The sequence below is a fragment of the Bombina bombina genome, chromosome 1, assembly GCF_027579735.1.
Source record: "Bombina bombina isolate aBomBom1 chromosome 1, aBomBom1.pri, whole genome shotgun sequence".
Taxonomy (NCBI): domain Eukaryota; kingdom Metazoa; phylum Chordata; class Amphibia; order Anura; family Bombinatoridae; genus Bombina; species Bombina bombina.
The window spans coordinates 470,989,680-471,011,738 of record NC_069499.1 but is presented as its reverse complement, the minus strand read 5'-3'; the positions used below and the strand labels follow the sequence as shown (position 1 = coordinate 471,011,738).

At 39.2% G+C, this 22,059-nt stretch overlaps 1 protein-coding gene across 2 annotated transcripts in view; it reads right to left on the bottom strand.

The window, feature by feature from the left end:
• AGPS (alkylglycerone phosphate synthase) overlaps positions 1-22,059 on the bottom strand; it is a 705,364-nt gene that overhangs the window by 138,569 nt on the left and 544,736 nt on the right. For both annotated transcript variants that reach the window (XM_053698493.1, XM_053698494.1), the window contains exon 17: positions 11,509-11,598. In XM_053698493.1, coding sequence (XP_053554468.1) covers positions 11,509-11,598 — 90 coding nt within the window. The remainder of the gene's footprint in view (positions 1-11,508; positions 11,599-22,059) is intronic.

Sequence of the window (22,059 nt, the reverse complement as noted above, 5' to 3'; positions counted from 1 at the left end):
CCAAAGATTGTGAACAAAATTGATCCAAATTTCTTTGAAAAAACATAACCTGCCCCCTACCAGCTGAGCTGGAAAGAGGGCCGCACCTTCATGTGGACTTAGAAGCTGGCTTTGCTTTTCTAGAAGGCTTGGATTTATTCCAGACTGGAGATGGTTTCCAAACTGAAACTGCTCCTGAGGATGAAGGATCAGGCTTTTGTTCTTTGTTGAAACGAAAGGAACGAAAACGATTATTAGCCCTGTTTTTACCCTTAGATTTTTTATCCTGTGGTAAAAAAGTTCCTTTCCCACCAGTAACAGTTGAGATAATAGAATCCAACTGAGAACCAAATAATTTGTTACCCTGGAAAGAAATGGAAAGTAGAGTTGATTTAGAAGACATATCAGCATTCCAAGTTTTAAGCCATAAAGCTCTTCTAGCTAAAATAGCTAGAGACATAAACCTGACATCAACTCTGATTATATCAAAAATGGCATCACAGATAAAATTATTAGCATGTTGAAGAAGAATAATAATATTATGAGAATCATGATCTGTTACTTGTTGCGCTAAAGTTTCCAACCAAAAAGTTGAAGCTGCAGCAACATCAGCCAATGATATAGCAGGTCTAAGAAGATTACCTGAACACAGATAAGCTTTTCTTAGAAATGATTCAATTTTCCTATCTAAAGGATCCTTAAACGAAGTACCATCTGCCGTAGGAATAGTAGTACGTTTAGCAAGGGTAGAAATAGCCCCATCAACTTTAGGGATTTTGTCCCAAAATTCTAATCTGTCAGACGGCACAGGATATAATTGCTTAAAACGTTTAGAAGGAGTAAATGAATTACCCAAATAATTCCATTCTCTGGAAATTACTTCAGAAATAGCACCAGGAACAGGAAAACCTTCTGGAATAACCACAGGAGATTTAAAGACCTTATCTAAACGTTTAGATTTAGTATCAAGAGGACCAGAATCCTCTATTTCTAAAGCAATTAGTACTTCTTTAAGTAAAGAACGAATAAATTCCATTTTAAATAAATATGAAGATTTATCAGCATCAACCTCTGAGACAGAATCCTCTGAACCAGAAGAGTCATTAGAATCAGAATGATGATGTTCATTTAAAAATTCATCTGTATAAAGAGAAGTTTTAAAAGATTTTTTATGTTTACTAGAAGGAGGAATAACAGACATAGCCTTCTTGATGGATTCAGAAACAAAATCTCTTATGTTATCAGGAACACTCTGAACATTAGATGTTGATGGAACTGCAACAGGTAATGGTACTTTACTAAAGGAAATATTATCTGCATTAACAAGTTTGTCATGACAATTAATACATTTATGTGTAGTGTGATAGGAGCGCCTAAAGGTGGATTCCTGCTGCTAAAAAAGTTCTTCCCTCAAAGAGAACTAAATGGTGGATAAGAAGAAAAAATGGGGTTTATTTAGCAGCGCTAAAAAAAGCTAGGAAATGATGATACCAATCTAATTTATGTTTTATACAATCTATTTTATTTAAAAATTCTTATAACACATAAAAACAACAGCAAATGCTTTTCCTAATTAATAAAGGGACGTCTCCCTTATACAACACTTATAAAAACAGACTAGAACCATATAATCCTTATACCTTAAATTCTAGGATTATATGGTTCTAGTCTGTTTTTATAAGTGTTGTATAAGGGAGACGTCCCTTTATTAATTAGGAAAAGCATTTGCTGTTGTTTTTATGTGTTATAAGAATTTTTAAATAAAATAGATTGTATAAAACATAAATTAGATTGGTATCATCATTTCCTAGCTTTTTTTAGCGCTGCTAAATAAACCCCATTTTTTCTTCTTATGACAATTAATACAAACAACAGCTGGAGGAACAGCTACCAAAAGTTTACAGCAGATACACTTAGCTTTGTTAGTTCCAGCACCAGACAGCGATTTTCCTGAAGTATCTTCTGACTCAGATGCAACGTGAGACATCTTGCAATATGTAAGAGAAAAAACAACATATAAAGCAAAATTGATCAAATTCCTTAAATGACAGTTTCAGGAATGGGAAAAAATGCCAAGGAACAAGCTTCTAGCAACCAGAAGCAATGAAAAATGAGACTTAAATAATGTGGAGACAAAAGCGACGCCCATATTTTTTTTAGCGCCAAATAAGACGCCCACATTACAAGAAATGACGCAACTTCCGGCGACACGTATGACGCCGGAAACAGAAAAGATTTTTTGCGCCATAAAAGTCTGCGCCAAGAATGACGCAATAAAATGAAGCATTTTCAGCCCCCGCGAGCCTAACAGCCCACAGGGAAAAAAGTCAAATTTTTTAAGGTAAGAAAAATGATTGATTCAAATGCATTATCCCAAATATGAAACTGACTGTCTGAAAATAAGGAATGTTGAACATCCTGAGTCAAGGCAAATAAATGTTTGAATACATATATTTAGAACTTCATTAAAAAAGTGTCCAACCATAGCTTAGAGTGTCACAGAAAATAAGACTTACTTACCCCAGGACACTCATCTACATGTTTGTAGAAAGCCAAACCAGTACTGAAACGAAAATCAGCAAAGGTAATGGTATATATATATAAGAGTATATCGTCGATCTGAAAAGGGAGGTAAGAGATGAATCTCTACGACCGATAACAGAGAACCTATGAAATAGACCCCGTAGAAGGAGATCATTGAATTCAAACAGGCAATACTCTCCTCACATCCCTCTGACATTCACTGCACGCTGAGAGGAAAACCGTGCTCCAACCTGCTGCGGAGCGCATATCAACGTAGAATCTAGCACAAACTTACTTCACCACCTCCATAGGAGGCAAAGTTTGTAAAACTGATTTGTGGGTGTGGTGAGGGGTGTATTTATAGGCATTTTGAGGTTTGGGAAACTTTGCCCCTCCTGGTAGGAATGTATATCCCATACGTCACTAGCTCATGGACTCTTGCTAATTACATGAAAGAAATAAAGACTGCACTTACCTCTATGCTGAGCGACAGCATGACACGTGGACACAGAAGGGCCTTAGTTACTATTTGCTAAGAACATAATCCAGAAGGGCAGCACAAGTATGGGAGGCGCAGTGAGGGTAAAACCCCACCAGTTCCCATTGCTTTAAAGCCACCTGTAGCTCTACTCTAGAGGCTGACAAGGAATACAGCTACACCCTTAGAAAAATAGCACACTTCGGCACCATTTTAAAATAATAAACCCTTGATTGAAGAATCTAAACTAACACCTCACTTTCCCTCTTCCTATCACTACCACAGGCAAAGAGAATGACTGGAGTGGGAGGAAAGGGAGGAGCTATATATATACAGCTCTGCTGTGGTGCTCTTTGCCGCCTCCTGCTGACCAGGAGGCGATATCCCACAAGGATGAAATCCCTGGACTCATTGTATCTAGAAAAAGAAATAAGATGCGTGAACAGTTATAAGGGAATTTAAAAACACCCACAGTGCGCAAGATTGAGGACATGTGTGCACTAACCCGATGTGCGCAAACAACCAGAAGACAGCCAAACCAGTACTGAAACATATCAGCAAAAGATATGTAATAGGAGTATATTGTAGATCTATAGGAGGAGGCAAAAGACAACTCACTGTGACCAATCATGGAGGGTCTGTGACAGATTTTCCAATGAGGCAAAAGGAGCCACAAACCATACCCCATATATGACAGAGAGGAAACTGGGCCTCAATACAAGACTGAGAACCCCTCTGTCTGAAGAATCAAATGCACATCTTCACTCTTCAACCACTTCCAGCGGAGGCAAAATAAAGACTGAGGTACATATGAGGTGGGAGGGGTTTTACAGTGCTCTTGGGGTTTAGGAATAATTGCCTCCTCCTAGTGGTAAAGAAGAGTAATTCCCAGGAGTAATGGACTCTCACCACCTGTATGAAAGAAATTTGGGTTTCATGTTCCTTTAACATTTGCCAGACCAGAAATAAAAAAAACTTGATGTCATTTCCTTCCCATAGAAAGATGTGGAATTTTCTGGAAAGGGAAATGTTTCTGGCGAGAGTAAAAGGTATCAGAGTGCACAGTTTAAAAATTAAATACTGCAGCCAATACAAATCAGATTACTCTCTTTCCAGTGTATATTATTTTGCAATTTTTGTATGCATGTGTTTTTCCACTAAGGTTAAATGTGTATTTTTATGTAGTCTTACCACATTTCAGTTTGCGAGATAAAACGGCAAGAACAGCAGGGGGGGAAATGTTTAGAGAATATACAGTATACAGACCTAGCAGAGAACTTTCAGCTACATCCCTGGAACTTCCCTGTTAAGCCCACAAGCAGATGTGGGAAAACTAATTTTCAATAAGATAAAATAATACACAGAAAGACAAAAAAAAACACTACAATAATGTCTGAACGACCAGCTATTTAAGTGATTTTTCTTTTTCTTCTCTAGAAAAGTATTAATGGCTTTACTTTACAAATCTGAGCTTTCAATTTCTATACCTTATGTGCCAAAACGGAAAGTTAGAGATTTTTATACAAATGAGTTAAGAAAAGGTATGTGTGTATGAGTAGTAGCAGTTTTTGTAAATATATTGCCATTATTTTATTATATTATCTTTACAGGGATGTTATATATTTTTTTTATTGCGACAAAAAATATTTTCTTACACCAATATAACTTTTTCCAAACTGTCAGCCTAACTATAAGTTTACTCAAAAATTACATGAAAATTACAGGGACATACACATAATAAAACAAACTTGACTGACTTTTTCTGTAAAGCCAAAGAAAGTACTGAAATATAGAGGACCCTCAGTGCTTACAATGCCACCCCCATAGAAGGATTACAATGTGTACAATCCATATAATTCACTTTGAATTGGTCACTTTATCAAGTTATATAATAAAAACATACTAAGAAAATGTTTCTACATCCAGAGGCGTAACTAAAAACCACAGGGCCCAGGTGCAAGAATCTAAGAAGGGCCCCCCACCACCCCTCCCCCTCCAAAAAAGGTGAATTTAATATATATATATTTTTTTTACATTTAACACAGAAAAAAATGTGAATCAGATTACATTTCTGCAAAAGGAGGTACCCTGTGCCCACAGTCTGTGAGATGGTCTGACCCCCTATTACTGTGTATATATATATATATATATATATATATATATATATATATATATATAGACACTATTTAACCCCCCAGTACTGTATATAGTGAGTTAGTGACACAGTCTGTAATCTGCTGGTGAGATGGCTGGCCTGACCCTACCCGCCCCAGTACTTTATAAAGTGACCACAGTAGTCAGTGACATGGTCCACCCCCCCATACTGTATATAGTGGTACTGTATAGTGACACTGTTTACCCCCTGCCCCCATGCTGTAGTAACAAGGTCTGTAATTTGCTGGTTCCACAAAAATAAACACACACACATACATGCATAAATACACACAGTCACATACACACACACACAAACACCAATGGGTAAAACAGAAACACTAACCCCTGTAGTCATGTCACACTCACATGATATCAGTGCAGGCAGTTGAAGGTTAACGTTTTTTATGGGAAAAAAAAAAATTTAAGCTGGGCCCCCACCCTCAGGAGCCCAGTCGCACCTGCGCCCTGTGCACCCCCTGTAGTTTCGCCCCTGTCTACATCCCTTTATATTGCTCTTGCCCGAAAGAAGGAAAAGTACTTTAGCTGCTACACTCCAGCTTTGTAACAATTTTGGTTTCATGGGAATGAATTAAATTTACAGTGTTCAAAGAATCCATGTACTCCTGATATTTAGCTAATTGTTCTCCCCTAATGGTGCAATTCCATTTTTTTAACTTCTTGCTTTCAATAACCAGGTAAACAATAGCTATATAGCTACCACGGGTGAGCTTGAATCTTGAACCGTCATGTTTAATAGTGTTAAATACCTTAGAATAGAATTAGTCCTCCGCTCAGGGTGCAACTAGGAATAGCAGGGTAATAATTTGCTTCCATTCTCTGTCCTGAAAGGATCTAACTGGCATAAACTGAATAATTTTGCATATATATATCCATTTAATATTCTAATCTACTATTCTCAAGAGAGACAACAATAACAACAAAACTAAAGTTTAATAATTCCTGTGAAATGATAAAATGTCTTAGACATTAGACTAGGAACAAATGACCAAGAGGGCCCCCAGCCTATACATAGAATTTTTGAATAGGGAAAGAACAGGGTGTAAATCTTCCAGTAGGAGAGTACACAAGTAGGGATGCAATTTCTTAAGACAGCTCTAAAAATATAGCTTCTAAATCACACAGAGTATCATCAAACACTTACAAGGTCATTGCTTCTTCGATATTAAAACAAAACAAATTGTGGATGGTGTTAAAGACTTAAAAATAAAATAGGTCAAGGGTGTTTCAAAATCAAAATGTTCAGAAAAATAATTTAATTTAGAGGAAGGCTCTCCATGTGTCTCAACCAAGAAGATAAATTATACAAATAAGCATAAATTAACTAGCTGTTGCATGTTGTAGAACCTTAAGAATTCCATAAATACAGACAAATTATGTACCAACTATTATATACTGTATGTGCATTTTGCAGTTATGTCCACTGCTGATTGCGGAAGGCGGCAGCCCCTTGTGGCTTTTAGCTATTTTCAGAGATTAAATTTTTCTTGTGAAAGTGCAACACACTAAGATCTGGATTTAGTTTGTTCCACTTTAACAAGAATAATTTTGGTCACAAAAAGAGCCAGAAGCCGCAAGGGGCCTCCTCCTTCTGCATTTAGCAGTGAACGAAACCGCCAAATACACATATCAACCAACTATATCAGCATAACAACCTTCAAATGTGATTTAAGGGTTAAAATACTACACTCTTTGATGCTAATACGGTACCAAAGTCAATAGCAATAGACAACAAATGGCTGTGTGTAGCGGTTTTCACATATTTAATAAAATAACACAGAGAAAGTAATATTGTTAAAGGAACATGAAACCCAAACATTTCTTTAACAATTCCAATAGAACATACAATTTTAAACAACTTTCAAAATTGCTTCATTCTCCAGTCTAGGTGTCCTATGTTGAAGAAGCAGCAATGCTCTATTGAAAGCTAACTGAACACATCAGTAGGCAAGTGACAAGAGGCAAATATGTGCAGCCACCAATCAACAGATAGCTCACAGAAGTGCATTGCTGCTTTTAACCCTACTTAGATATGCTTTTCAACAAAGGATACCAAGAGAATGACGTATATTAGATGATAGAAGTACATTGGTAAGTTGTTTAAAATTACATGCTCTATCTGAATCATAAAAGAAAAAAAAATTGGGTTTCATATCCCTTTAACGACCGAGGACGTGCAGGGTACGTCCTCAAAAAAAAGGCAGTTAATGCCTGAGAACGTACCCTGCACGTCCTCGGTGTGGAAAGCAGCTGGAAGCGATCCTGCTCGCTTCCAGCTGCTTTCCGGTTATTGCAGTGATGCCTCGATATGGAGGCATCCTGCAATAACCTTTGGTAGCCATCCGGTGCAGAGAGAGCCACCCTGTGGCCCTCTCTGCACCGGAGATCGGTGGCTCCCTGCTTTGTTGGGTGGGAGCCGGACCGGGAGGCGGGTGGCGGCCATCGATGGCCCTGGTTATGTGCAGGGGGGGCGGGATCGTGGGCGGGGACGAGCGGGGGGCGCGCACGGACGCGCGCGCGTGCACGGGAGGGCGGGGGGGGGGCGCGTGCACGGGGAGGGAGCGGGTGGGAACCGCTACACTACAGAAAATGAATTAATAAAAAATGTATAAATTTCTAAATATTTAAAAAAAAAAAAAGATCAGCAAGGTGGTGGGGGTTTGTCTGTGTGTGGGGGGGGAAGCTACACTACAGAAAAAAGCCAAAAAAAAATAAAAAAAGCACTTTTTTTTGCAAACTGGGTACTGGCAGACCCAAGATGGCCCCCAATGAGGCACAGGGGAGGGTTAGAGAGCGGTTTTGGGGGGGATCAGGGAGGTTGGGGGCTAAGGGGGGGATCCTACACCCTAGCATATGTAAATATGCTAAAAAAAATTTTTTTATTTTTTTTAAAAAACCCTTTTATTTTAGTACTGGCAGACTTTCTGCCAGTACTTAAGATGGCGGGGACAATTGTGGGGTGGGGGAGGGAAGGGAGCTGTTTGGGAGGGATCAGGGGGTGGGATGTGTAAGGTGGGAGGCTGATCTCTACACTAAAGCTAAAATTAACCCTGCAAGCTCCCTACAAACTCCCTAATTAACCCCTTCACTGCTAGCCATAATACACGTGTGAGGCGCAGCAGGATTTAGAGGCCTTCTAATTACCAGAAAGCAACGCCAAAGTCATATATGTCTGCTATTTCTAAACAAAGGGGATCCCAGACAAGTATTTACAACCATTTGTGCCATAATTGCACAAGCTGTTTGTAAATTATTTCAGTGAGAAACCTAAAATTGTGAAAAATTTAACTTTTTTTTCAATTTGATCGCATTTGGCGGTGAAATGGTGGCATGAAATATACCAAAATGTGCCTAGATCAATACTTGGGGTTGTCTACTATACTACACTAAAGCTAAAATTAACCCTACAAGCTCCCTAAAAGCTCCCTAATTAACCCCTTAACTGCTGGGCATAATACACTTGTGGTGCGCAGTGGCATTTAGCGGCCTTCTAATTACCAAAAAGCAATGCCAAAGCCATATATGTCTGCTATTTCTGAACAAAGGGGATCCCAGAGAAGAATTTACAACCATTTATGCCATAATTGCACAAGTTGTTTGTAAATAATTTCAGTGAGAAACCAAAAGTTTGTGAAAAAAATTGTGAAAAAGTGAACGATTTTTTGTATTTGATCGCATTTGGCGGTGAAATGGTGGTATGAAATATACCAAAATTGTCCTAGATCAATACTTTGGGATGTCTACTAAAAAAAAATATATACATGTCAAGGGATATTCAGGGATTCCTGAAAGATATTAGTGTTCTAATGTAACTAGCGCTAATTTTGGAAAAAAGTGGTTTGGAAATAGCAAAGTGCTACTTGTATTTATGGCCCTATAACTTGCACAAAAAGCAAAGAACATGTAAACATTGGGTATTTCTAAACTCAGGACAAAATTTTGAAACTATTTAGCATGGGTGTTTTTTGGTGGTTGTAGATATGTAACAGATTTTGGGGGTCAAAGTTAGAAAAAGTGTGTTTTTTTCAATTTTTCCTCATATTTTATATTTTTTTTATAGTAAATTATAAGATATGATGAAAATAATGGTATCTTTAGAAAGTCCATTTAGTGGCGAGAAAAACGGTATATAATATGTGTGGGTACAGTAAATGAGTAAGAAGAAAATTACAGCTAAACACAAACACCTCAAAAAGGTAAAAATAGCTTTGGTCCCAAACGGACAGAAAATGGAAAAGTGCTGTGGTCATTACGGGGTTAATGTTGATTTAAAAAGACCAATTCTTGAAGGGGAGTCCCTGTTATTATCGGGACCCTATCTCTATACAAATTACTGTCTTCTAAATAAACTATCTTTTCTGGAATCATAAATAGACATGAAATACTTTGAGAATAAAATACGAAACAATTAAAAAAAATCTTTACAATACACTTTAATTTATTTTTCTCCTTTTCCTGTGATTTAACTCTGAAAATTGTGGGTTTTCAAATTCTGAGAATTAGGACATGCACATTGCACACTTCACAAGCCTAACATTTGTAAGTATCTGTCCCTAACAAGCCTCAGCAGGCATTATTAAATAAGATACTGCAAATAAATGAACAAAATGCTAATAAAATGACAGTTGCTGGCCTGGTCTATCCCAAATTAACGCCTTAATGACCACAACGTACCATGTAAATCGCAGGTCGTTACAGGTTTTCTTGTTTCTAATAGCGCGGGTCCTGCCACAAACGGCGAGACCACGCTATTATACCCTCCCAATCCCCATATTAAAGGGTTAAGGAAGTAGCTGAGGGATTTTGGACTTCTAAAAACAACTTAAACAAACAAGTGTGATGCATTGAGACTACAAAAAAAAGCTTGTAGTTAAAATGATGTTTAGGTGGCAACCTAATAATAATATGAAGTGTGCACATTGCCCCACAGAGTATGAAAAATAAAAACCTATCAGGCTCTTAAATATTTGGCCTGACTTCTAGAGTCTAAAGACATTTTTCCAACCCAGAGTTAAGTGAGGAAACCCAATAGTCAGATGGCATCAATACCGGATAAAATATCAGGAATGTTTTACTTTCAGATTGGCCTAATATATTTTGTTTTGACGCAGACATGCACAAACCCCAGGCAAAAATATGGTTTCTTAATCTTTTTCATTTATTCACTGAACTTAAGAAAAACAGACTTCCAGTTACACTGTATTTTTAATTTGTGAGGTTTAACCATTTGAAACGGCTGTACTAATGGATTGCAATGCCACAGAAAAGGCAGCCTAAACCTACCCAGCTGAAAGGATTGGAATAGGGGCCCATGTCCTGTGTGAGGCCCATCTTGTTTGGATTAAGTGCATACCACAGCAGTTTCATTGTACATAGGCAATGATGAGATTTACGTTGCTTAGTTTATCTAGACTGGACCAGCAAAGAGATAACGAACAAAGCCCAACCATAAACATGTAATAACAAGCCAAGGAGAAACAAGAATATGTTTGACATTTCTTGTACTAACAAAATGTGGTTTACAATCCAAACTCTGTGTTTGTTAGCATTGTGGCATGAAGATATATGCTCTGCAATTATCCAATGTAGAGAAGAAAAAAGAAAAGATAATAGACCTACATTTGCAATGCACCAACCAAGAACAATTTAAATGCATCTCTTCTGATGTTGAGGCTTTTAAGAGATCTGTTATTCATCGTTTTACCACATCCGTCTATTATTTTCTTTAGCTCTAAATAAAATCTACAACACTGTTTATAACTCTGGAAGCAGTTTAACGGCAAAATCACAAACAATTTAAATGAGCTAATTCTAGTAAGGATAACATGCCACAAAGACATAAAAATGTTACATTCATGGTATAAAAAAGTAAAACTTCCAGATTTTTTTTTTAAAGAGAATATCTTCCAATTTAAAAACAATAAAGCAATGGTTGTAGAAATTGATGACCAAACAATTATATTTTATTTATATTACTTGAATTCAAATGGACTAATTATTTTTACAATGTATTTCATCAAAACTTAATGTGAATTCCATTTAGTTTCAATGTCAATCAATGCTTTGACTTTTATAGAGGTTAAATGTTCAAATCAATCTGGTTATACTTGGCTGGCTTGTGAATACCTGACAAATAAAATGTCATACATCTAATCAAGTGCTACTGTAATCTTTCCAGTAGAGATCACATCACTGTGCCTTATCACCCTGAGACAACAGCTGCACTATGTGACCTTGCTTACCAAAGCCAGCAGCGGGGCATTATCTGTAAGCATCACACACGCTGCATAAATCACAATTCCTCTCGGAAGGGAAAGACTTTATAAATGACGTTGTCAGACCAAGAGTACACGTACCTGCAAGTAGAAAGGGGAGGGAATTGCACACCTCTTTCTTTGCATTCTCGAACGATCCTTTCTTTTACGTTACGACAAAGATCTAGCACCCTGAAATAAAGCGTCATGTCAGAACTTTATAACATATAATAGGCAGTTATTTCATTTATTTGTGCATAGACTCTGTTTCATACCACATGTTTAAGGCTCACCTAGAAATTGTGCTTATTTGATATTAAATTATAGCAGAACGCATGGCTATTTTGTGTTTTCCTTTCTCAGCAAGGTGTTTTATAAAAAAAAAGTTGTTGTCAAACTATTTTCAAACTGACAATATACTTTACATTTTGAATAGCTGATATTATGAAAAGGGGGCCATATATAATAATAATACAACTGAATGAACAGCTACATAATATTCTATTAAAGGAACACTAAAGTCAAAACTAAACTTTTATGATTCAAATAGAGCATGCAACTTTCCAATTCACTTCCATTAGCAAAATGTTCACAATATTTATATTTGCACACTTTCTGATGCACCAGCTCCTTCTGAGCATTTGCAAAAACTCTCAGAATATGTGTATTTGCATTTTTGATTGGCTGATGGCTGTCACATGATACGGGGGAAGTAAAATTGAACTTTTCCAGAAGAAAATTTACTGCTCATTTGAAATTCAGTGATATTGCATTGTATTGTTATTATTAATTTGCTGCTTATGCAATTCTACTGTATTTAAATGGTACTTTAATTTACGGCTTATAAGATAATACTTTAAATTGTTGTTTAGGAAGTGGAAGAGGATACTGATCCAGAACAATAAAAATATTAGCACAATATTGAGAAATAATAATAAAAAAAATCTTAATGAATCAATGTAAAAAGGAGAAAAAGAATATTAACTGACTAATAGAAAGTAAACGTATTTTTTTCCCACTAAAGAGACTAACTCTCCAAAACGAAACATAACATGGGGTCAAACCAATTTCTACCCTAAAATAAAGTCTTCGTAGTCACAGATTAAATATAATCTTCACAATTTGGTACATATTTCGCTTCATACCAATTGAATAAACTTCTTATTGGATTCTCTAGCTCTAAAACTTATTAAAAGAGACATAAAAAAAATGCAATGCCAAAAGCAAGTAAAGATGAAGGTAGGAAATAAAATGAGTAAAGAGCTAGATTAAAGGACCACTCTTAATGCAGTAGAATTGCATAATTAACAAGTACATAACTAAAAGACAATGATTTAACACCTACTCTGAATTTCAAAAAAGCAGTAGATTTTTTTCTGACAAATTATTTTTCTCTCCCATTTTCTGGCCCCCTGAATAATGTGACAGACATCAGCTAATCACAGACTAGTATACGTATACCCTGTAAGCTTTTGCACATGCTCAGTAGGATCTTGTTCCCCGAGAAAGTGTGAATATAAAAAGACTGTGCAAAATTTGATAATGGAAGTAAATTGGAAAGTGTCTTAAAACTGCATGCTCTGTCTGAATCATAAGTTTATTTTGACTTGAGTGTCCCTTTAAGGGAAGTCACATGAATTTCCAGATAACATAAGAGCTAGCACAATACTTGACTACTTTGGAAAAGATTGTTTAACATTTATATCATCTTTGGAATTCCCTATTTCTGAGTAATTTATAGATGTTTTTTCCCGATAACCTGGGAAATGCAAGACAGAAATTTCAGTGCAGCTCTGCAACGATTACTTTGTTGAGAGTTTGTGTGTGTAACTAACATGTTGGTTGTCATATTGCATACTCACATATGTTTAAAACAAATGGTGGGTGCTAGGTTTTCAAAGCAAAATCCCTTTAATCCCTAAAACCATATGAACTACTACGTCACATGGTACTTTGCCTAGCGTGCACTGTTGACATAGTAGCTATGTCCAACCTTCTGCCTCATGCTGCGGCCCCAGGTGTCAGCTCTGATGGCTAAGACTGCAGCCAGTGGCAGATCGAATCTCCATTCATATGTTAAGGGAGTGCTGATTGTGCTTCCATTACCATATGAAGATACATTATTGGGTGGGTGGCCCAGCGGTAAAGGGGGAAGGGAATGGAAGTGACAATAGTCTTCAGAAGAAAAAAAAATTGAAGCGAGAGGGAGGGATGTGACACTGCACTACACTACAGAAAAGGGGTGGTGGAGGGAAACCTCTCAGTGCTAATCGGTTGGGGGGAGGGGTGACCATTACACTACAGAAAAAAAACAAAAACAAAAAAAAAACAAACAATTAAATATTAAAAATAATAAATACCCCCCCATAAATTAGTACCTAAGATGGTGGCATCTAGTGAGGGGGAGAGTATTTGAGAACTGTTGGAGTGGGGATCAGGGAGGTAGGTGGGTGAGGAGGGTTCCCTGCATTTCAGATCTTTTGCGTACTGGCAGACTCTTTGCCAGTATCTAAGATAGTGGTAACCAATGGGGGAGAGGGAGGGAAGAGAGCTGTTTGGGAGGGATCAGGTAGGGATCGGGGGTGGGAGGGTAATCTCTACACTACAGCTAAAATTAACTTTACAAGCTACCAGATTAACCCCTTCACTACCGGGAATTTCATAAGTGTAGTGCGCAGCTGCAGTCTTAATTGCCAAAAACAATGGCAAAGCCATGTATGTCTGCTATTTCTGAACAAAGGGGATCCCAGAGAAGTTTTTACAACCATTTGTGTCATGATTGCAGAAGCGGTATGTAAATTTTTTTTTTTTAATATGATCGCATTTGGTGGTAAAAACAGAATTTATGTTTACCTGATAAATTACTTTCTCCAACGGTGTGTCCGGTCCACGGCGTCATCCTTACTTGTGGGATATTCTCTTCCCCAACAGGAAATGGCAAAGAGCCCAGCAAAGCTGGTCACATGATCCCTCCTAGGCTCCGCCTACCCCAGTCATTCGACCGACGTTAAGGAGGAATATTTGCATAGGAGAAACCATATGATACCGTGGTGACTGTAGTTAAAGAAAATAAATCATCAGACCTGATTAAAAAACCAGGGCGGGCCGTGGACCGGACACACCGTTGGAGAAAGTAATTTATCAGGTAAACATAAATTCTGTTTTCTCCAACATAGGTGTGTCCGGTCCACGGCGTCATCCTTACTTGTGGGAACCAATACCAAAGCTTTAGGACACGGATGAAGGGAGGGAGCAAATCAGGTCACCTAAATGGAAGGCACCACGGCTTGCAAAACCTTTCTCCCAAAAAATAGCCTCAGAAGAAGCAAAAGTATCAAACTTGTAAAATTTGGTAAAAGTGTGCAGTGAAGACCAAGTCGCTGCCCTACATATCTGATCAACAGAAGCCTCGTTCTTGAAGGCCCATGTGGAAGCCACAGCCCTAGTGGAATGAGCTGTGATTCTTTCAGGAGGCTGCCGTCCGGCAGTCTCGTAAGCCAATCTGATGATGCTTTTAATCCAAAAAGAGAGAGAGGTAGAAGTTGCTTTTTGACCTCTCCTGTTACCAGAATAAACAACAAACAAGGAAGATGTTTGTCTAAAATCCTTTGTAGCATCTAAATAGAATTTTAGAGCGCGAACAACATCCAAATTGTGCAACAAACGTTCCTTCTTCGAAACTGGTTTCGGACCCAAAGAAGGCACGACTATCTCCTGGTTAATGTTTTTGTTAGAAACAACTTTTGGAAGAAAACCAGGTTTAGTACGTAAAACCACCTTATCTGCATGGAACACCAGATAAGGAGGAGAACACTGCAGAGCAGATAATTCTGAAACTCTTCTAGCGGAAGAAATTGCAGCCAAAAACAAAACTTTCCAAGATAATAACTTAATATCAACGGAATGTAAGGGTTCAAACGGAACCCCCTGAAGAACTGAAAGAACTAAGTTGAGACTCCAAGGAGGAGTCAAAGGTTTGTAAACAGGCTTGATTCTAACCAGAGCCTGAACAAAGGCTTGAACATCTGGCACAGCTGCCAGCTCTTTGTGAAGTAACACAGACAAGGCAGAAATCTGTCCCTTCAAGGAACTTGCAGATAATCCTTTCTCCAATCCTTCTTGAAGAAAGGATAGAATCCTAGGAATATTTACCTTGTCCCAAGGGAATCCTTTAGATTCACACCAACAGATATATTTTTTCCATATTTTGTGGTAAATGTTTCTAGTTACAGGCTTTCTGGCCTGAACAAGAGTATCAATAACAGAATCTGAGAACCCTCGCTTTGATAAGATCAAGCGTTCAATCTCCAAGCAGTCAGCTGGAGTAGGACCAGATTCGGATGTTCGAACGGACCTTGAACAAGAAGGTCTCGTCTCAAAGGTAGCTTCCATGGTGAAGCCGATGACATATTCACCAGATCTGCCTACCAAGTCCTGCGTGGTTACGCAGGAGCTATCAAGATCACCTACGCCCTCTCCTGATTGATCCTGGCTACCAGCCTGGGGATGAGAGGAAACGGCGGGAATACATAAGCTAGGTTGAAGGTCCAAGGTGCTACTAGTGCATCTACTAGAGTCGCCTTGGGATCCCTGGATCTGGACCCGTAGCAAGGAACCTTGAAGTTCTGACGAGAGGCCATCAGATCCATGTCTGGAATGCCCCACAGTTGAGTGATTTGGGCAAAGATTTCCGGATGGAGTTCCCACACCCCCGGATGCAATGTCTGACGAATCAGAAAATCCGCTTCCCAAGTTTCCACTCCTGGGATGTGGATTGCAGACAGGTGGCAGGAGCGAGTCTCCGCCCATTGAATGATTTTGGTCACTTCTTCCATCGCCAGGGAACTCCTTGTTCCCCCCTGATGGTTGATGTACGCAACAGTCGTCATGTTGTCTGATTGAAACCGTATGAACTTGGCCCTCGCTAGCTGAGGCCAAGCCTTGAGAGCATTGAATATCGCTCTCAGTTCCAGAATATTTATCGGTAGAAGAGATTCTTCCCGAGACCAAAGACCCTGAGCTTTCAGGGATCCCCAGACCGCGCCCCAGCCCATCAGACTGGCGTCGGTCGTGACAATGACCCACTCTGGTCTGCGGGAGGTCACCCCTAGCGACAGGTTGTCCAGGGACAGCCACCAACGGAGTGAGTCTCTGGTCCTCTGATTTACTTGTATCTTCGGAGACAAGTCTGTATAGTCCCCATTCCACTGACTGAGCATACACCATTGAAATGGTCTTAGATGAATGCGCGCAAAAGGAACTATGTCCATTGCCGCTACCATCAAACCTATCACTTCCATGCACTGTGCTATGGAAGGAAGAGGAACGGAAGGAAGTATCCGACAAGAGTTTAGAAGTTTTGTTTTTCTGGTCTCTGTCAGAAAAATCCTCATTTCTAAGGAGTCTATTATTGTTCCCAAGAAGGGAACTCTTGTCGACGGAGATAGAGAACTCTTTTCCACGTTCACTTACCATCCGTGAGATCTGAGAAAGGCCAGGACTATGTCCGTGTGAGCCTTTGCTTGAGGAAGGGACGACGCTTGAATCAGAATGTCGTCCAAGTAAGGTACTACAGCAATGCCCCTTGGTCTTAGCACCGCCAGAAGGGACCCTAGTACCTTTGTGAAAATCCTTGGAACAGTGGCTAATCCGAAAGGAAGCGCCACGAACTGGTAATGCTTGTCCAGGAATGCGAACCTTAGGAACCGATGATGTTCCTTGTGGACAGGAATATGTAGATACGCATCCTTTAAATCCACCGTGGTCAAGAATTGACCTTTCTGGATGGAAGGATTGTTCGAATGGTTTCCATTTTGGACGATGGAACCTTGAGAAACTTGTTTAGGATCTTGAGATCTAAGATTGGTCTGAACGTTCCCTCTTTTTTGGGAACTACGAACAGATTGGAGTAGAACCCCATCCCTCGTTCTTTTAATGGAACAGGATGAATCACTTCCAGAAGATAACCTTGGAAGACTATTTCTAGCGCCCAAGGATCCAGAACATCTCTTGCCCAAGCCTGAGTGAAGAGAGAGAGTCTGCCCCCCACCAATCCGGTCCCGGATCGGGGGCCCGCATCTCATGCTGTCTTGGGAGCAGTGGCAGGTTTCTTGGCCTGCTTTCCTTTGTTCCAGCCTTGCCTTGGTCTCCAGGCTGGATTGGCTTGAGAAGTATTACCCTCCTGCTTAGAGGACGTAGCACTTGGGGCTGGTCCGTTTCTGCGAAAGGGACGAAAATTAGGTTTATTTTTGGCCTTGAAAGACCTATTCTGAGGAAGGGCGTGGCCCTTGCCCCCAGTGATATCAGAGATAAACTCTTTCAAGTCAGGGCCAAACAGTGTTTTCCCCTTGAAAGGAATGTCAAACAATTTGTTCTTGGAAGACGCATCCGCTGACCAAGATTTTAACCAAAGCGCTCTGCGCGCCACAATAGCAAACCCAGAATTTTTCGCCGCTAACCTAGCCAATTGCAAGGTGGCGTCTAGGGTGAAAGAATTAGCCAATTTAAGAGCACGAATTCTGTCCATAATCTCCTCATAAGAAGAAGAATTACTAATAATCGCCTTTTCTAGCTCATCGCACCAGAAACACGCGGCTGTAGTGACAGGGACAATGCATGCAATTGGTTGTAGAAGGTAACCTTGCTGAACAAACATCTTTTTTAGCAAACCTAATTTTTTATCCATAGGATCTTGGAAAGCACAACTATCTTCTATGGGTATAGTGGTGCGCTTGTTTAGAGTAGAAACCGCCCCCTCGACCTTGGGGACTGTCTGCCATAAGTCCTTTCTGGGGTCGACTATAGGAAACAATTTTTTAAATATGGGGGGAGGTACGAAAGGTACACCGGGCCTGTCCCATTCTTTATTAACAATGTACGCCACCCGCTTGAGTATAGGAAAAGCTTCGGGGGGCCCCGGGGCCTCTAGGAACTTGTCCATTTTACATAGTGTTTCTGGAATGACCAGATAATCACAATCATCCAAATTGGATAACACCTCCTTAAGCAGAGCGCGGAGATGTTCCAACTTAAATTTAAAAGTAATCACATCAGGTTCAGCTTGTTGAGAAATGTTTCCTGAATCTGAAATTTCTCCCTCAGACAAAACCTCCCTGGCCCCCTCAGACTGGTGTAGGGGCCCTTCAGAAACAATATCATCAGCGGCCTCATGCTCTTCAGTATTTTCTAAAACAGAGCAGTCGCACTTTCGCTGATAAGTGGGCATATTGGCTAAAATGTTTTTGATAGAATTATCCATTACAGCCGTTAATTGTTGCATAGTAAGGAGTATTGGCGCGCTAGATGTACTAGGGGCCTCCTGTATGGGCAAAACTGGTGTAGACGAAGGAGGGGATGATGCAGTACCATGCTTACTCCCCTCACTTGAGGAATCATCTTGGGCATCATTTTTACTAAATTTATTATGACATAAATCACATCTATTTAAATGAGAAGGAACCTTGGCTTCCCCACAGTCAGAACACAATCTATCTGGTAGTTCAGACATGTTAAACAGGCATAATCTTGATAACAAAGCACAAAAAACGTTTTAAAATAAAACCGTTACTGTCACTTTAAATTTTAAACTGAACACACTTTATTACTGCAATTGCGAAAAAGTATGAAGGAATTGTTCAAAATTCACCAAAATTTCACCACAGTGTCTTAAAGCCTTAAAAGTATTGCACACCAAATTTGGAAGCTTTAACCCTTAAAATAACGGAACCGGAGCCGTTTTTATATTTAACCCCTTTACAGTCCCTGGAATCTGCTTTGCTGAGACCCAACCAAGCCCAAAGGGGAATACGATACCAAATAATGCCTTCAGAAAGACTTTTCTATGTATCAGAGCTCCACACACATGCAGCTGCATGTCATGCTGTTCTCAAAAACAAGTGCGCCATACCGGCGCGAAAATGAGGCTCTGACTATGATTAGGGAAAGCCCCAATAGAATAAAGTGTCTAAAACAGTGCCTGCCGATATTATTTTACAAAAAATACCCAGATTAAATGATTCCTCAAGGCTAAATATGTGTAAATATGATCGATTTAGCCCAGAAAATGTCTACAGTCTTAATAAGCCCTTGTGAAGCCCTTATTTACTGTGTGAATAAAAATGGCTTACCGGATCCCATAGGGAAAATGACAGCTTCCAGCATTACATCGTCTTGTTAGAATGTGTCATACCTCAAGCAGCAAAAGACTGCTCACTGTTTCCCCAACTGAAGTTAATTCCTCTCAACAGTCCTGTGTGGAACAGCCATGGATTTTAGTAACGGTTGCTAAAATCATTTTCCTCATACAAACAGAAATCTTCATCTCTTTTCTGTTTCAGAGTAAATAGTACATACCAGCACTATTTTAAAATAACAAACTCTTGATTGAATAATAAAAACTACAGTTAAACACTAAAAAACTCTAAGCCATCTCCGTGGAGATGTTGCCTGTACAACGGCAAAGAGAATGACTGGGGTAGGCGGAGCCTAGGAGGGATCATGTGACCAGCTTTGCTGGGCTCTTTGCCATTTCCTGTTGGGGAAGAGAATATCCCACAAGTAAGGATGACGCCGTGGACCGGACACACCTATGTTGGAGAAATGGTGGTATGAAATATACCAAAATGGGCCTAGATCAATACCTTGGGTTGTCTACTAAAACAAAACTATATAGTTTTGATAGGTAAATAAAAAAAAAACATTTCTGTTTAAATAGAGTGATAGCAAAAACGCAAAAAATTCTCTGGTCTTTTTCTCTGAAATTCCCAGTCCCTTGAGGGGTTAAAGGCGATAATGACTAGTTAGGTAGACCCCACAAGAAAGTAAAAATGACTGTATTATAGCTAGAACACCAAATGAGATAAAAACTTGCTTGCTTTAAATCAGTGGTCTCAAAGTACAGGCCCTGGGGCCATATGTGGCCCTCAGGGTAGTTTTAATCTGGACCTCCCTTGTTTATTCGGTAAATTATTAATTTGTCCCAATCAATTTTTTGATGTTCTATACAGGCACGCACTGACAAGATAAATATAAAGACAAGCATGCTTTGTCCAGTGTAGGCTCCCATTATGCACTGCTTGGATACATGTCACTTTTTATTCAGTCCCAGAATGATTGGCTCTCGCAAGATAAATATACACTGTGTGTCTATTGTGGACTATAGCTCCTACCATGCACTACTACTTGGTAAATGTCTCTTCCAGTTTCTAGTTTATCTAGTTCCAGAGCACTCTGTTCAAGTGGCCCCCATGGGTGGAGAACACTTAGCTAGTTGCCCCCCGGATGTAATGAGCTTGAGACACCTGCTTTAAATACTCATCATTTGAAACAAAACTCTAGAGTTTCAATGCAATTCCACTGCGCTGGGAGATTTATATTAAATATCATGTGAAACCTCTCATAGTGAAAATCTTCTATAACAATGAACACATGAATTATATTTACTATCATATCAAAGTGAACTATAGAGGTTTATGATTTCAGATTTTGTTTATTATTCTTTAGTCTGAACAGATCTAAAGGAAAAGCTTATGTCAGAACTGCACTAATTGTATTAAAAATTTGTAAATTCATTATTAAATGATCTTAAACTATTAACAAATAAAGCTAAAAAATGCACATTGAAGGCTTTTTACAGGGTCTCATGCAAGGGATTTCCCTGATCTTAACATACGCAAAAGAAACCGAGCCAAAGCAAAAACAAAAATGTATGCTTACCAGATAAATTCCTTTATTTCCTGACAGGGAGAGTCCACAACTTTATTCATTACTGTTAGGAATATCAACACCTGGCCACCAGGAGGAGGCAAAGACAACTCAGCCAAAGACTATAAATATCCCTCCTACTTCCCCTATCCCCCGAGTCATTCGGCCGAGGGAACAAGGAAAAGCAAGAGAAACATTAGGGTAAAGAGGTACCAGAAGAAAAATAACAGGAAAGCTGCCTAAAAAAAAAAAACAAAAAAAAAAAAAACGGGTGGGGTTGTGGATTCTCCCTGTTAGGAAAGAAAGGAATTTATCTGGTAAGCATAAATTTTGTTTTCTTTCTAAAGGCAGGTAGAGTCCACGACTTCATTCATTACTGTTGGGAACCAATACCCAAGCTACAGAGGACACTGAATGAATAAACGTTAGGGCAAAAAGTAAAGGCAAACCCTAATCTGAGGGTACCACAGCCTGTAACTCTTTTCTCCCAAAAGCTGCCTCCGCAAAAGTAGAGACATCAAATTTATAGAATTTTGAAAACTTATGTAAGGACGACGAGGTAGCCATCTTACAAATCTGATCCACGGAAGCTTTATTCTTGAAAGCCCAGGAAGAAGAAACTGCTCTAGTGGAATGAGCCGCTATCCTCTCAGTAGGCTGTTGTCCAACAGTCTTAAAAACCAAATGGATGATACTTCTCAGCCAGAAAGATAATGAAGTCGCAGTGGCCTTCTGACCCCTGCGCTTTCCAGAATATAATACAAACAAGGAAGAAGATTGCCTGAAATCCTTAGTAGCCTGAAGATAGAATTTTAAGGCACGTACTACATCCAGATTGTGAAGCAAACGTTCCTTCGAGGAAGAAGGATTAGGACAAATGGAAGGAACAACAATTTCCTAATTGATGTTGCGATTTGAGACTACATTAGGTAGGAAACCTAACTTAGAATG